This window comes from Phytophthora sojae (assembly GCF_000149755.1).
Source record: "Phytophthora sojae unplaced genomic scaffold PHYSOscaffold_16, whole genome shotgun sequence".
Classification (NCBI taxonomy): Eukaryota; Oomycota; class Peronosporomycetes; order Peronosporales; family Peronosporaceae; genus Phytophthora; species Phytophthora sojae.
This window is the reverse complement of record NW_009258130.1, coordinates 647,853-663,781: the sequence shown is the minus strand read 5'-3', so window position 1 is coordinate 663,781 and position 15,929 is coordinate 647,853. Positions and strand designations below refer to the sequence as shown.

At 55.2% G+C, this 15,929-nt stretch overlaps 3 protein-coding genes across 3 annotated transcripts; 2 read left to right on the top strand and 1 right to left on the bottom strand.

Annotated features, from left to right (window-relative positions):
- Window positions 1–8,701: 8,701 nt before the first annotated feature.
- PHYSODRAFT_533534 (hypothetical protein) lies at window positions 8,702–10,168 on the top strand (the record flags this gene model as incomplete). Its single annotated transcript, XM_009540835.1, has 2 exons — window positions 8,702–9,668; window positions 9,711–10,168. The coding sequence occupies 2 exons, from the start codon at window positions 8,702–8,704 to the stop codon at window positions 10,166–10,168; spliced, it is 1,425 nt and encodes a 474-aa protein (XP_009539130.1).
- A 1,126-nt stretch (window positions 10,169–11,294) lies between these two features.
- On the bottom strand, window positions 11,295–12,989 carry PHYSODRAFT_307826 (hypothetical protein; the record flags this gene model as incomplete). Its single annotated transcript, XM_009540834.1, has 1 exon — window positions 11,295–12,989. The coding sequence occupies one exon, from the start codon at window positions 12,987–12,989 to the stop codon at window positions 11,295–11,297; it is 1,695 nt and encodes a 564-aa protein (XP_009539129.1).
- Window positions 12,990–13,579: 590 nt separating this feature from the next.
- PHYSODRAFT_289239 (hypothetical protein) lies at window positions 13,580–15,640 on the top strand. The gene is made up of 3 exons (XM_009540833.1): window positions 13,580–14,292; window positions 14,421–14,588; window positions 14,727–15,640. The coding sequence occupies exons 1-3, from the start codon at window positions 14,110–14,112 to the stop codon at window positions 15,135–15,137; spliced, it is 762 nt and encodes a 253-aa protein (XP_009539128.1). The 5' UTR covers window positions 13,580–14,109; the 3' UTR covers window positions 15,138–15,640.
- Window positions 15,641–15,929: the final 289 nt, after the last annotated feature.

Genomic DNA, 15,929 nt, shown 5'->3' with positions numbered 1-15,929 from the left:
CGTACAGAGCGTTCTCGCCACGCAAAGCGAAGGCGGCAAGTTGAGAGAGCCCTCGACGAGGACGGTCGCGTTCGAGGCATTGCCCACCACATCCGTGACCACCAGGGCCTGGCCCCTTGGCGGCAAGCGGACGGACACGGCCATCGTGGCCATGAACGATTCGTGGACCACCATCACGCCCAACGATAAGACTTCGCCCGTGCCCTTCAGCATGAGCGTCCGCTCAGTCACGTCAATCACTGCTCCAAACGCGCCCAGCGCGTCGACGCCCAAGATAGCGTCCACATGCAACTTGTCGGCCACGAGCATTCGCATGGTCACCCCGACCATGCCCAGCATTAGGGGGAGAGTGCCCCACCCCCGAATGCGCAGACGGTGTCCAGACGAACTGCGTACATGCCCGTCGTAGGTCTCCAGAGCTTCACCAGCTCGGCCCAGACGCTTCAGAACATGGAAGTCGACGAGACTGAGCGTTGCGCCCGTGTCCGCCAACATCTGCGAAGGCAGGCAGTCGATGTACCCGCACGACAGCGCCTCGAAGTTCCCCACAGTGCACACCACACGCCAACCACCGGCAACTACGCGTGGGAGCTCGGCTCCACACTCATCATCGTCCTCATCGGCACGGACGCCGAAGCCGTCCGGCAAGTTCACGGTTACCACCTCCACCATCCCGGTCTTCCGTCCACGCTCCGGCGGTGGACGCTCGGGACGGACCACTTGCACGTAGTGCGTCGCGTCGTCGTCTTCTTCAGGACAGAGCTCCCCGTCCAGTGCCTCGGCCGAATCGCGGTACAACGCCGTGAAGTCAAAGCATACGGGCCGCCGCGAGCGACGCCGCAGCCGACGCTTCGCACTCGCCGAGTGGGGGTCTCGAACTCGATCTAGTAGCTTATTCCAAATATACGTAGCGTTCTCATTGTAGTACTCGTTCGTCCATTTCTTCACAGGTTCTCGCCAGTCGATTTGGTCTTCATTTTCACCAGCAACTTGCTCAACATCGTGCACGAGGCGCACCCAGTCTAGATCAGGTGGCTTATCACGAATCGGGGGGATCTCGACCGTGCCGCCTTCTCCGAGCGGGTCGACGACCGACTTCTTCGCACGCAGCATCTCGTCCTTGGTCTCCTTCAGCAAGAAGTACACGGCCTTGCGAGCCTCCGACCTCTCGCTCGGAGAAGCGCTCGAACTCGGTTCAGGAGCGTCCACGGGCGGGTTCACGCTTACCGCAGTGACCATCTCCTCGCTGTTCTCCTCACAGACACCCACGGGGACCGCAATGTTCGCAGTCACGCTCTTCTCCATCACGGAGCCATCGAACGAGACGGTCGAGGCCTTCGGGCCCAGGTCGGACTCCGACAGGCCGAACGGTTCATACGTTGTCTCCTCCGTCGAGCGTTCTACAGAGACGCAGCTGGCCAGTGACTGTTTGAAGTCACGGTTGGCTCGCTTGGCCTCCGCCGAGTTCTCCAGTGTGTTCCTGTACCAGTCCTCCCAGTACTCGGGCGAGGACGTACCCTCGGGCGAGGCGTCCTTCATCTTGGTCAGCGCCTTGACCGGGACGCCCAGAAACTTCGATATCTCTTCCATGGACGGGCCCTTGGCCCTCTCCGCATTCTCCTTCACCTTGCGCATCAACTCCACTTCATCGAGGGGGTGGAGCCTGTCCTCCAGCTCCTTGTCATACTCCTCGAGCTCCTCACTGATGCCTGGAACGGAGGGTTTCGGCGCCTCGCACTCCATGGCGTCCAGCTCCTCGTCCGTGAAGAGACGAGCGTGGCGGGGCGGCTCCTTAACGTCCTCGGCCGCCTCGACCACCTCGGAACTCTCGGGCACTTCCTTGCTCTCGGCGGCAGCGCCTCGGTGGCGGGCCCTGCCACCGGCTCGGGCCCTACGACTACGTTGACGTTCTCCTTGGCGATGTGCTCGCCGGCCGGCGATCCTCCGTCGTCGTTCCACTCGGCGAACAGTGTGTCCCCCACATCTACAGCGCCGCCCCACCCTTCGAAGGAGGACTCCTCCGTCATCCAACGCGGACGGGGGCCTTCCTTCTTCAGGATGCTTCGCAAAGGGGCCGCAGTCACTGACCTCGGCACCGCTCTCAACTCCGTCGGCGGCGGCACCTCCTCCGTGGGCACCTTGTAGGGTATGTTCGCGCTCGGAGGCGCAGCACAGAACGCTTCATCGTTCGCACTGGCCGCATAGAACACATCACCGTCGACTTCCTCCTCCTCGGAGTACGCCGACTCCTCCGACCTCACGGACCGGTCCTCGACGTACGCCGAGTCGACGGTCTCAGCCGCCGTCCCCTCTTCGTTGCCTACTCCACACTCGGGGCTGCGGTCTGGGCCACTCGCGGGGTCTCCATCGCCCGCGGGGGCGTCCAGCTTGGCCGCCTCGGCCTCCTTAGTCTCTTCATCGTTACCATCGAGGGCGGCCCCATCATGGACCCACGCCCCGTTCACCCTTGCACTCAGCTCGTCCTGCTCGGCGCTCTCCTCGGTCGCCGTCTTCCCCGCAGGGTACATCTTCTCCTCCTCGTCACTCGCAACGGCCCACGCCGCTTCTTCATCGTAGCAGTATGCAGGCTCTTCCGCCACGCTTTCCTCATTTTCGCCGTGCACAGACAACTCCGTCCAGCACTCAGCTTCACCTTCTTCCCGCACGGACAACACCGTCCGCCCCTGCTCTCGTTCATATTCTTCTTCGACAGAGACGCCGCTGGGTACAATCCACGCTTCCCGGGCCCCGGCAACCGTCTCAACTTCCACTTCCGCTCTTGGCCCTCTACGCGTTCCTCTTCGACGCTCCCTTCATTCACACTACTCTTCACAACCTTGTCCACCGTTTTCCTCGCCGTGACCGCAGAACGCCTTCGTCTCGCCTGCCTCCTACGATCACCCCCTGAGCCATCCTCTAGACTAGAGAAAGGAGTGGCTCCCTCCTCTCCTTCCTCCCGCCCCCGTCACTGTCGAGGGGTCGGATTGCTCTGGGCGGCCGCGTTCAGCAAACTCGGAGTCGCATCACGAAGCGCAGCCAACACGGGGCACTGCATCACGGAGTGGCTCGCGTCTTGGCAGAAAGCACAACCAGACGGAGCTTGAGTACCCCCAGCGGCTGCAGTCTGGCCTCCACCGTTCTGGGGCCTGTCACACTCGACCGCGATATGACCAAACGCGCCTCAGCGCCTGCAGCTCATCGACGCGCGCTTGCATGTAGCGCGACCATGTCCCATGAAGTTACAGCGACCACACACAGGCGAACCGTCCTGCGTGCGACTATCATCGCCCATCCGAATGCCCCGGAATGGCTGAGCGTTCCCTGGCCCACGACCGTTTCCAGCGGGCTGAGTGGCAGGGGTGGCGGCCACTACCGGCGCTCGATTGCGAGGCGACCTAGGCGGCTGCCACTGGCGCTGCAGTAGTTGCTGTTGCCACTGTTGTTGCTGCTCTATGAACGACTTCATCTGCTCAGCGAGGGCCTCGACCGCAGTCGTCGCGGGGGCCTCCTCCGACTTCTTGTTCTTCTTCTTGGACTCGCTGTCCGAAAACTCGTCGTCCTCCTCGATCGGACGGTGCATGTCCTTGAACATGAGCCACTCGCACGCCTCCGGAATGTCCGACGCGGGACTCGCGTCCAAGGTTGCCAGCATGCGCTTGTTCCGCAGTCCTCGGCGGAAGAGCTGGTACCGCATCTGCGGATTCGGGTAGTCGAGGGACTCGCACAGGTCCGAGACTCGGTCACCCCACTCCTCCACGGACTCTCCGCGCTGCCTCTTCGTGTTCTCTAGTAGCTCCCACAGCTCGTCAGCCGTCCGGCTGAGGAACTGGTTATGGAACCGCACCTTGTGCGTCCTGAACGACTTGATCCTCGAGTTGTTCACCCACCGGTCAGCCTCGCGGCCTCGCAGCTTCTGACGGAACACCAGCAATCTGGACCGGTCGGGGAAACCGTCCGTGTGGTCGTCGAAGAGCTCCCAGAAGTCCCGCGCCTTCTCCACCGTGGCCGTGTCCGAATGGAACATCGGCAGCACCTTCACGGCATGCGAGACCATCGTAGACAGATTGCAGGCACTCGGCGAAAGTCCACTGGCACCGCGCCAACTCGTCGACGGTGCAGCCGTCGGAGCCGGCGGAGCCGTACCCGTTCCAGGCGTCCGACTTGCCGTAGGGCCCGTTGTAGGTTGCATGGGCATTCCGCCACCGAGCGGCTTCGAGAGCCCAGCCGGACCGCCGGCGAACTGCAACTTCTTCTTCGGAGGGGGCGACTTCACCGCGCTTCCGCTCCCACTCCATCCTCCATACTCGGGGGCCTTCCCCGAACCATGTTGAGCGCTCCAGCTCCATCCAAAGGCAGGGCGATCCGTTCGGCGGGCCTCGGGACCCATGTAGCGGGTGATGAACCCACTCGGGCCTCGCTGCGTCGGGACCGGCTCCTCCATCGCGTCGTGGTAGTCTTCCTCGTCGTCAGCGTACATCCCGTAGCCGAACCCATAGTCCGTCGGCTGAGCGTAGGGCTGCCCCACACTCGACCATCCCATCGGACTCGAGACCGGTGGCTCCGGCTCGCCCTTCACGGCGGGCTCCGCCTTGGCCTCCGCCACGGTCTCCGTCTTCATTCCAGTCGAGGTCACCGGCTGGACTCCAGTCACGGCCTCCGTCTTGGCCGCCTCCTTCTCTTCATAGTCCTCGTCTTCTTCATTCCAGCCGAGGTCACCGGCTGGACTCCAGTCGCGGCCTCCGTCTTGACCGCCTCCTTCTCTTCATAGTCCTCGTCTTCTTCATCTTCCCGGAGCTCACGCATCACATCCGACACGGACGCTCCCTCTTCAGCATACTCAGCGGTCTTCCTCCACCGCTCCAGACTCCTCAATCCCTCTTCAACCGGGTCCGGCGCGCCCGCTCCAGCCTGGCTGGGCGGCGACGGGGCCCTCGGTCGCTGGGACAGCGGCGGCGCTATCCCGATCATCGGCGTCCCGGAAGCCGGTGTCGAGGGCCTCTGCCGACGTCTTTCGGCACGCTCAGCTTCTGCTCGAGCGGCACGCTCTGCTTCGGCCCGCGCGGCACGCTCTGCCTCGGCGCGCTCTGCACGCGCTCTTTCTTCTTGTTCAGCCCGGCGGCGTGCTGCTTCCTCAGCGTTACCGTCTCTTCCTCCTTGTCCTCCTGGCATCTTCTCTTCTCAGTTTACCGTTCCTTGTCCACTCTCAGTTTACCGTTCCTTGTTCACTTGACCTCTTGCTCTTGACCGTGCACACTTGGCTCTTGTGTCTACGTTACCGTTCCCTTGTCCTACCGGCCTGGATCGCTCCTCTCACTGCTCCTCGACGCCGCTTTTCCCGCGCGGCGTGTACTCGTGTGCGGACTCCTGGGTCCTTCCCTGGCACACTTTAAACACGAGGAGGGGGGGGGGGGGTCGCACGTCCAGTCACCAGGTCCAGACGCTCGGCTCTTGACTCTGTTCACTTCCGGGCACAGGCTCTCAGCACTGTTCACTCCACAGTCGGCAACACTACCCTGCTTCTCCACCACGTGTCGCGAGTCGCTTTGTCGGACCGGTTTGGGGCCGGCCGCCGCTGTATTAGAGTAGTAAGTGCTGCCTGTGCTTATAGGTTTACGGGGCACAAATAGCAAGGAGATCACTAAGCAAAATGCAATACATGTTCCTTACGACCTGTGTGGTCCTTTTAAGCAAAATTCACGACTGACCTTCCTTCTACTCCTAACTCTTCCTCTCTACCTCTGCAGATCCTTGCGTTTCAGTGCCTTCGGGTGACTCCGTTCCCGCTCACCCCTCCCAAAGACTTGATCCGTTCACCTTGACGGCCCTCAAAGCCGCCCAACATGCCATCCGTCCCCGAAGTCCCGCCACGACACTGCGAGGCACATCATCCCTCCAAGATACCTCTGGGTAGCGGCCCACGGGTCTCCACCTTCGAGACAACCCGGCCCACGGCCCACTACTTCTCGCCCGCGACCACACCAGGTGGACGACCTCAGGCACTCATCGTCGCCCACGCAGAGTTGGAACGGTCCGAGCCGTTCCGACTCGGGACATCGAGCACTCCCGAAGCTCACCACATCAACAGCCCTCGGCACCTGCGGGCGTCGTCGATACGAGATCGCCAGGCACGGAAAGGTCCCATCCGCACGACGAGGGAAAATCTTGAGCAGCAATACAGCACGAAGTTGCGGGATCATGTCGAAATACTCTAGACAGCTTCCGGCACGGTGGACCCAGAGGTTAGGATAACTCAAAGTATTGTATTACTCAGTAATACAATTTCGGTATTAATACAGGTTTGATTAGTAGTTATACTCGTTTTTTGGGCGAATGTATAAGGATAATTGAAGTAATACTACTCCTCGGAATTGGTAATACCAGTAAGTTTTTTCGGTTATTATGGAAATTACCGAATAATACCCCGGGCACTATTTATTAGTACCCTCCCAAAATCTGATAAATTACGTATATTATACAGTATTCCATGCATAAATATGCTTTCGACAATAAGACCACAAAATTATACTTGATATTTGTATTGAAGTAACCGTGTACCCTGGGCTACGCAGTGGGTTACGTTTTAGGAGGTACTATACGGGTATGGGGTATTATTTGGGAATTTACGTTACTTCCAGAAGCCCCTCCGAACCCACGCAGGCGCTATTTCAGTGCATGCTCGCGCACTTCCACTCTCTATACGTCCCCCGCGGTGCTATTCGATACCCGTCACCCGCGCGAGGGCCCGTGCCAACGACCTGAACAGAAACTTCTATCTAAATGCAAAGGTGAAGTTTGCGTTCGATCTGTGTCAATTAAGACCAGTGCCGCGGGACTACCACTACATAGCCACATCTTCAGGTCGCGCTACGTTTGTCTTGGCTGCCTCTCCAACATAAGGACCGTCGTATGAATACTATGAACAAGGTCTTCAATGCCATTCGGATCGTCAAGGTGATAGGAACGCTTCAGCGTTGAACTGTTCTTTGGGCTCAGTATAGACTCCCCACTGGCGAAGCCGAGCTAATGTGGGCCACATAAATGTGTACTAGCATAAAGTATTACCCAAAGTATTAATACAATCTGTATTAATACTGATACTTGTTTTCTATACGAAAGTATTGTATAACCGATATTTATACCAGACCTCCAGTAGGGCCAGTAATACTAATACCTTGATTTGGTCGATTATCCTAACCTCTGGGTGGACCTCGACTTCGACAATGATACGCGGACGAACGGGGTCCTCGTTATCCGACGAGCCATCGGGTCGAAACGCACCATCCGGAATCTGCCGGACTTCTCGAGTTCCGTTTGTCCAGAAGGTCATCGACCCCCCGAACGCACGCCTAGAACGAACCAAACTAAACCAAATGGTTTGGTTCAAACGTTTCAGCAAATTTACCGATATCAAACCTGAAACGACCGGTATACTGGTTTGGTGGAACAGTTCGAAACATCCTGGCGGGTTCGGAAGCACATGGTTTGGAGATACGCTGTTGTCGGATTGAAAGGTTCATACCCACCAGCGTTTCATGGCTGTAATCTCACTAGATTCAACTATCCTTAAAGTCCGCATGTGCATTCCTTTCTAGCCTGTCACCTCTTAACGAAGGAACGTTGTCTGTACTTTTACTAGAACGGTGATGCATACAGCCTGAATCAGCTTGCGCAACAGTGCTGACTGTCCCCTTGTGCATGCTATCAGGCTCGCGCTGACCAAACGTAAGCTTACGCTATGGTCTTGCCTCAATCACCAACTTTCCTTCAGAACAACTAGCCGCCAACGACTGCAAAGCAACCGCCACCTGCCCAACCAGACCTACAATCAAATCAACACACCCCGCGATACTCCAGGAAATATTGTTTGGGCAGCTTCGCACAAACCTGGCTAGCAGTTAGCTTCAACTCAGTTTGCGCCAAGGCAGCGCCACCGTAACCGGGAACACAAGTTACAGTAGTCGACAGTCCCAGGAATTGCAGGTAGCGTTGACATTTATTATCTTTGGCAGCTGCGTTTATCTTTAAGACAAGCTCTAACTTTGGTGTGTTTCAAGCAATATGCCACGTTGGTACTCTCATATTTGCGAGCAAGCCTGTGGCTCCAATGCGCCGATTATTTTTTCGCTCGAATCGTGATAGTGGGGAGAGCCCACTCCAACGTCGCCGTGTTACCAGTAATGGAGTTGATTCAAGTCCAAACGGGATTCGACCGGCGGTATCAGTATCCTCAGAGCGACGTGATGGATCATACCTATCCACTGCGCTAAACGACATGACCTCCGACTCGACGCAACAGTTGCAGCACCCCATATCCCGCAATGTATCCATCCCGACGCCTTTACAGTTGCTATCAACGATATCTACCCCCGATCACGGTGTATCGGGCTCTTCCAGCTTGGCTTCGTTGCTGCCTACTAGATTGGACCCAATTCCTTTGGACCAGTGCCCACTACCAGCACCACCTAGTCAGAGTGGAGATTCGCGCCAACACGACCGCGTGTCCAATCATTTCGCCGTCAATCAGACCACTATGTACCAAAGTTCGGCCCCCACTGCAACCGAACCACCGCCGGAGGTGACCGCAGCGATTCGCAATTTCAGACCAGGTCCTCAATTTGAGGTGATGCCGAAGCGCCCAGGTGAACGCTCTCTGATTTTGGATTGGGGTGTGCGCGTGGTTACGATGCTCGATGGAAAAGAAATGACGTGTTGGATATGCCAAGGTAGCGCGAATTATCGCTCTGAAAACAAGTGCATTCAGCTTTTCGGTAATACTTCTAAGGCTACGAAGCACCTGAGCGATGCTCACTCTGTGACGTCTGCTGAAGTAATTGCTGAGTCGGGGCGAAAACGAAGTCGCCTGGAGGAAGTCAATCGCATTTCGCATTCGCTCACCAACTCCGACGACTCTAGACGAGCGACTTTGCTTTTGGAGACGCTTCGTGTGGTGAACAACAACTTGCCCTTCAGGATTGGCGAGTATGAGGAGTCTGAACTGCTAGCGGCGCTTGCAGTGAAAGACGATTTTCGCACGGTTGTTAATGCTCACAAGGTGGTGCATGCTGTTGGTGAGCTGTACTGCTGTGCGGTCAGTGCTGTTTGTAAGTTTTTGGTTGAAAACAAAATTCCGGGCGTGGCATCATTTGCAATGAGTACCGATTTTTGGGTGTGCAAGACACAACGAACCAAGTTTCTCGGTCTTCACGTGTACCTCGTTGATCGGCACATCAGATATCAGTCCGTACTACTTGGAACACGTCATTTCAACCCTCGTTATGCTGAGAGGAACGGAGGTGTTCGTGAGCCATTCAAGAGTTGGCTGGTCGCTCTTCTTCGAGATTTCCGCCTGACCTCCAGAGATTTTTTTGGAGCGACGAGTGATAAGGGACCTGATGTAAAGCGCCTGTTGGAGACGGAGCTCAGTCTGAAGTGGGAGTGGTGCATCCCGCATCTTACAAATGCATCGACCAAGACTGCGTTTGAAATTGGGTCTACAAGGAGCAGCTCCAAAAATGTCGAGATGACAGATCTGATTGCTCGCATTGGAAAGACAATCTATACTGTTCGCTCTAGCGAAAGGCTCGGTTCTCTTTTTGCAGAGCTGTGCACCATGGTCGATCCTAGCGCCACGACGAAGCTGCTTGAATATCGCGACCACCGCTTTATGGGTCTGACAAGAGTGATCAAACGCATCCTCGAGAAGTACGAAGAGTTGGAGATCTGGTTTGCTGAGCGAATTGAGAAAGCTCTCCGCGAGTTTGATGACCCTCCTGATGATTTTCCCCTTGTTGAAGACCGGCAGACATTGCTTCAAATGTATGCGCTACTCGAACCAATCACTGTCATCAATGTCCACAGTCAAAGCGAAAGCGCCAATCAGCCGGAGGTGCTGGGGCTTTTATATCAACTTCGGCGGACTGTCCTCGATGAAACTCAGCAACTTCGGGACTGTTTCCGGCAGCAAGACCCACCGATCCACTTCCGAGTACATGAGCTGACTCCATTAGTGAGGCGTACTCGCAGCTTGCTTGCGAATCATTTCACGACAACTTTTTCAAGCGATATACTAGCAGCGCTCGTATTTCCACGGCCGCGTACATTCCCGAGATGCAGATGCTGCTGCACCCACTCTTCAAAAACCCGGACAGTCCTCTCAGCAAAATTGTGAAGGTGTGCTGCGAACAGCTTGTCGTGGATCCAAAAACTCCTCATTTGCGAATGACTGCAGAACAGGTGACGGATACCGTTTCAACCGTGCGAGTGGAGGTGATGAACCGGATGAAGGCATTGATGCTTTCTGTCGTTGTAAACGAAGAGGAAGCCGCATTACCGGGACGAGGAGATGTCACGGCATCGGTGGAGAGAGGGGCAGGACAGCAGGACCAGACGCGGCGCGAAGAAGTGTCTACTAGCCGCAGTATTTTAGATGACCTGGTGCAGCTTTTTGGTCATCAACCAGAGCAAGTTCGACGTGGTGGATTTCATGAAGAGCGCGTGAAAACAGAATTGCAGAAATGGTTATCGGACAGCACCCCGCTACGCACACATCCGGACGGGAATGTGGAGACACTGCTCGAGTTCTGGAAGCGCCAATCCATGAGTCCTCGCTATCAAATTTTACCAACTGTAGTTCTAGTTCTTTTGGCTATTCCGGCCTCTGCTGCGCAGATTGAGAGAGACTTCAGCGTGAGCGGCATGATGGTTACAAGTCACCGAACCAGTATCGCTAAGCACAATATTGACATGTGCAGCTTTATCAACAGGAACCGGCAGTTCGTAGATATCACAGCTTGCCCAAGACTGAGCGCGAGTGAACTAGCGTCTGCTTTGCCTAGCAGTGCGTTCGTGCGAATGGGATCGCCCAACGAATCGAGTGCAAGTGCCTATGAGCATCTTTTCGGCGCGTCCATGGACCAAAGTGCAGAAGATGAGGGGTTCGACACAGCTGCAAGGGATCGAGACGGTGAATAACACTGCTCTAAGGGCTTGAAAGACGAACGACAGCGCCACAAGCAACCCAGAGTTCGGTCTCCAAACGCTGATGAGGATAACTCAAGCCGACCAAGTTCTAGTAGCCGAGGTATGCCTGAAAAGCAGCAAAATATACATCGTTTGTGTATCCGAATTACCATTAACGAATAAGTATGCGACTAAACTTCTTGTGGTGGCATTGCATCGATGGAGAAACTAACATTGATTACAATAGACGGTGTTTTGTCTGGACTTGATCTTCTTGGTTGTTTTGGTGCACTAAACTAAGCTCTGAAAAGTATATGTATTGGTCTTTACTTACCTTACTCTTTCTTCTGACTCTTTCGCACTTGGCGTTTCTTGATCCCAGCGCTACGCCGTAGAATCTGCGCCCGCTTGATCGCTCGATCGTTTGTTGCTTTGGTTGCGGCACGACGAGCCGCAGCTAAGTCACTTGGCCCATTTGGCTTGGTTTCTTGTTGTAGCGATTCCGCAATAAATGAAGCAGCGTCTGTGCTTGCCTCAGCACTCGATGTTCGATCTGTCCTGTTTGCACTCGCAGTGGCTGCGTGGAGAGAAACCAAACGGTTCTTAATATCTAGAAGAACTGCAAGAACGGATCCATCTCGATCCGCAATGTCGACATTGCCTCCGCCTCGGTTTTCCACCCCCAAACGCATGTCGATGTCAACAGGCTCTTGCGATGTATCATCGTCACCCGGTCGCGTAACGGGAGTTGTACATCGTCTGCATCTTTCTTCGTTGGTTTTATCATGAGAGATCAGAGAAGTATCTGACGCTTTATCAATGGTGACATTTACCACGGGCGTTGTGACTTCCTCCGAAACTTGTCTTTGGCCTTGCTCCGCCAACTCAGTAAAGCGACGATCAAATTTAATCTCCATTTGCCGAACCATCTCCTTAAGGCGAACTTCGAGTTTGGCCTCCTTTTTGTGAATCAACTCGTCAATATGAGTTTTGTGCGACTTCACCCGAGCTGAGTGTTGGCTGACACAATCCTTCACATCACGCATTTGCCGATGAAGCTCATCTTGAGACTCCCTTAATTGTTTTTGAAGGCTATCTTCAAGAGCAGCGTTACGGGAATCAAGCGCTCCTTCGACCTTTGTCCGCTCCAAACGCGCAGCTTCAGTGATGCGAGCAGCGAACTGAGCGCTTGAATCGTCGATGCGTTTGCTCAACTCGCCGTGCGAAGCTCGAATTGAGTCATCTAGTCGCTGCTGAAGGCCTCGCTCAAGTGTGTCAGCCAGGTCATGGGCGCTCGTTTCGATGAGCTTTTCTAGCTCTGCGTGAGATGACTCCATCACGCTACGCAAATTAAGTTCTGTTTGCAAATGCAACTGTTTGCATTCGGCTGCAGCAATCGCCATGGACGTCTTCAGCTTGCCGTTGAGGCGCGTTTCAACTTCATCAGCTTGAACTGCAGCAAATAATTGGGCTCGCTCATCACCCATATCGGTCGTTTTCTGCAGAGTTTCTTGCCAGCGTCTTTCGCAGTCTGTCTCATGATGACTTATTCGTGTGTCTATTGCTGCAGCGGTCGTTGAGCGAATCTCATGCATAGCTTCAATCATTTTTCTTTCATGATCCTGCAGTACACTGTTGGTAGCGTACTTTATCTCAGTGACCGAGTCTTGAACACCGACGCGAAGCCGATTTTCGCATTCTCCCATTTGCTGAGTGAACGATACCCCCACAGATGACTGCACCTGTGACTGAGAATGGCTCAATACTTCTTGGAAGCGTGCGTCTAATTTTTCAGACACGACTGTCGAAACTCGATCCATGCTTTGAGCAACGTACTGACCAAGCTGGTCAATTTGCTCATCATTTCGAACTTGATTGTCGTATATTACTTGCTCTAGTTGGCTCGAACTGTCTGGTCTTCGAACAATCTCTTCGTGAAGAAGCACACGTCGTCTTGCTTCGTACTCGCTGTTTAAATCCACGCTGGTTCCTTCACCACGCACCACAATCGCCCTCATCACACTCTGCATTTGCTTCGGCTGACCCACCAAAGGGAAAGTTGTGGCGACGTGAGGAAAATTCGAAGCCAAAACAAACTTACTTGCGCGTCAAACTCACTTAACTGTAGCTACACCGCCGTAGTATATCGCGATCCTAACTCCGCCGGTTTCCCTCTTTCACGGTTCACTCTGCTGCGCCGCCCGCGCCGGTGCTCTTGAGCCTGGTTGAGAACGTATTCGCACTTGCTTGCGAAGGTTGAGAACTTATTCGCACTCGCTTGCGGCCGGCTTAGCCTGGAGCTGGGGCTCTCCACTGCACTGGCACGGGCGTATGAATAGAGTTCACTCTTCGCTGCGTCAAGCAGCAACTGAGCAAGAGCTACCGCGATGTAGCACAGTTGGTAATTCGCCCCAAGCGCGCTACGACGTGCACGAGCTCGGGTACGATCGCTTCCTGGTGGCGGGGTGGTCTGTGGGCCAAGCGCAGGACGACGCGCGGGAGCCAGACACAGAGACGTCGATCCGCTCAACGACCTTGGCCTGCGCGTACTCTGCTCGCAATGACAGCTCTTCAGAATGAGAACAGAGAATGAATGAATTTGGAAGGGTCGCCTCGAGGGCAGGGCCTCCGAAAATAGCATTGTCAATAACATTTGTCTGCGTTGCTAGTTGCAGCTCATTTGGCAGCGCTCACTTTTCAATTTTCACTTCTCAAGCCTCCAAGACCTCATCCAGCATGGTTCGCGGTATCCGCCCCCCTCGCCCTACCTACACGAACTCCCAAGTCTCGGGGTTTTACTTCCGCCCGTGTTGCGACGAGAACGACGAGGTGATTCTCGAGTATTTCCGTTGCCGTTGCGGCACGGTTCGGAAGCAAATCCATAGGAACGGGTACTCCAACCTGATGCAACATATCAGGCGGGAGCACCCTGACTACGAGACCGTCATGCTCGACGCTACGACGGCGGAGACAGGCTCCCTCGTGAACTTCGTCCGCCACTCGGCGCTCAACCTCCACGGCTGGATGGTTTGGATTGTCATGTGCAACCTGCCACTCTCTTTTTGTGAGAGCCGAGAAGCGCGGCGGTACGTGTATGCATAAGGCCATTGTGTTTACATTACTACGGAAACTAACAACTTTACTTTATGGATGTTATTCAGCTACTCCAGCCTGGACCCCATCTCGGAGGAAACGCTGCGAGCTGGCATGGACGGGGTCGTCGTCGCCGTCGAGCGTTCGATTGCGTCGGAGCTCCCAGCACGCTTCGGCATCATGCTCGACGGCTGGACACACGCATCTGAGCACTACATCGCCGTGTTCGCGTGCTATGAGGTGAACGGCTGTCCCAAGACAACGTACTCAGCATGGCCCCGCTGCTGGACGCGCTGGACGACGATCTGTCCGCGCAGGGCCATCTCGAGTTTCTAGCGACCATGCTGCCGCGCGATTACGGCGTATAGCTGGCGCAGTGTCGCTTCTTCGTAGCTGACAACTGCGCCGTAAACCGGCGGCTGGCAACTCTTATGAGTGTGCCGCTTGTTGGTTGCGCAAGCCACCGCCTGAACCTTGCTGTTCAGGCGAACATGGCGTCGCATGAGGAGGACCTGGCTGCTGTGCAGGCGCTCATGGTAAAATTGCGTACTCTCACCCAATCTGCCAAACTACGGTAAGCGCCTATGTGTATGTGTGGTGTGTCAATATGTCTCTAACACAATTTGTGTACTTTTGTAAAAAAAATTACAAAATATCGGCCTGTCATTCGCCAGGACACGCGCTGGGGCTCTACGTTCGAGATGGTACGGCGCTACCTCCAGCTCCTCGAGTTTCTTGACGCCGAAGACGACGACCTCATGGACCTGCTGCCGCCGCCGGCGATGAACAAGCGACTGGGGGTATTGTACCAGGAGCTGTGCGACATCGAGTCGGTCTCGAAGGCCCTTCAAGACCACGACGTCGACCTGCTGGACGTTCGTGAGTGGTTCGACGAGCTGATCGCTGTCAAGCCACAATATGGGCGCTACATTGGTAAGTTTATAACTGTTGAATTTGTGTTTAATATTTTCACTAACAATTGTATAATGGTTTTTATTTTGCAGGGCCTCGGGCCAACATTGTGCACAGCCCAGATTTTGAGGCTGGGTGTGTACGCGTTCTCCGCGGGAAGGCGCAGCGGCTGACGCGTGCTGAAAAGGCCGCTTTGCAGCCCTTCGAAGCTGCCAGACCAGACGACGCGGCCGCGAGTGAGGAGGAGGAGGATCCAGCCGCGTCGTTCGTGGAGCGTCTTCGGAAGCACCGGCGGCTTGCACAGGACTGTGTCAAGTATGAGCAGCTGAAGAGCATCCCACCCACGTCGAACGTGGTGGAACGCTTCTTCAGCATTGCTCGGGTGACGTTTGGTCATCAACGACACGGCCTGCTGCCACGCACGCTTGAGACGATTCTGTTTCTCCGCCAGAATCGGTCGTACTGGGATGCAACGACTGTGGACAATTTGAGCTAGATGATAAGCTAACTGGTGTCTTGTTAATAGACTTCATGCTTTTCATAATGTCATTATTTATTGTAGTACGTTGGGGGCAATGCCATAATGTACTGTTGTATTGGTAGGAGCGTCAGGGGATAATTTATTCAGCAACGCCCAACCTACTAAATAAAAATGCCATATTCGGAGGCCCTGCTCGAGGGTCTCATCAGATAAAGCCGCACGAAGTGAAACGTACTAACAGCAAGCAAATAGCCTGGGCTCGGTTTGAACCAAATGGCATGGTTCGGCCAAACCAGCCGTTTTTGGTTTGAATTGGCGACAGTAACAGCGTGAACCATGGAACCGCTACGAACCAGGTTTAAAGGCCGCTTCTGGTTTGGTTCATTCTCCAAACCATTTGGTTTGGTTTGGTTCGTTCTAGGCGCGCGAACGTTCGAAACAGGCCTCCATTTGCAGCCGCATAAGCGTCAAGTTGAGTCGCCAC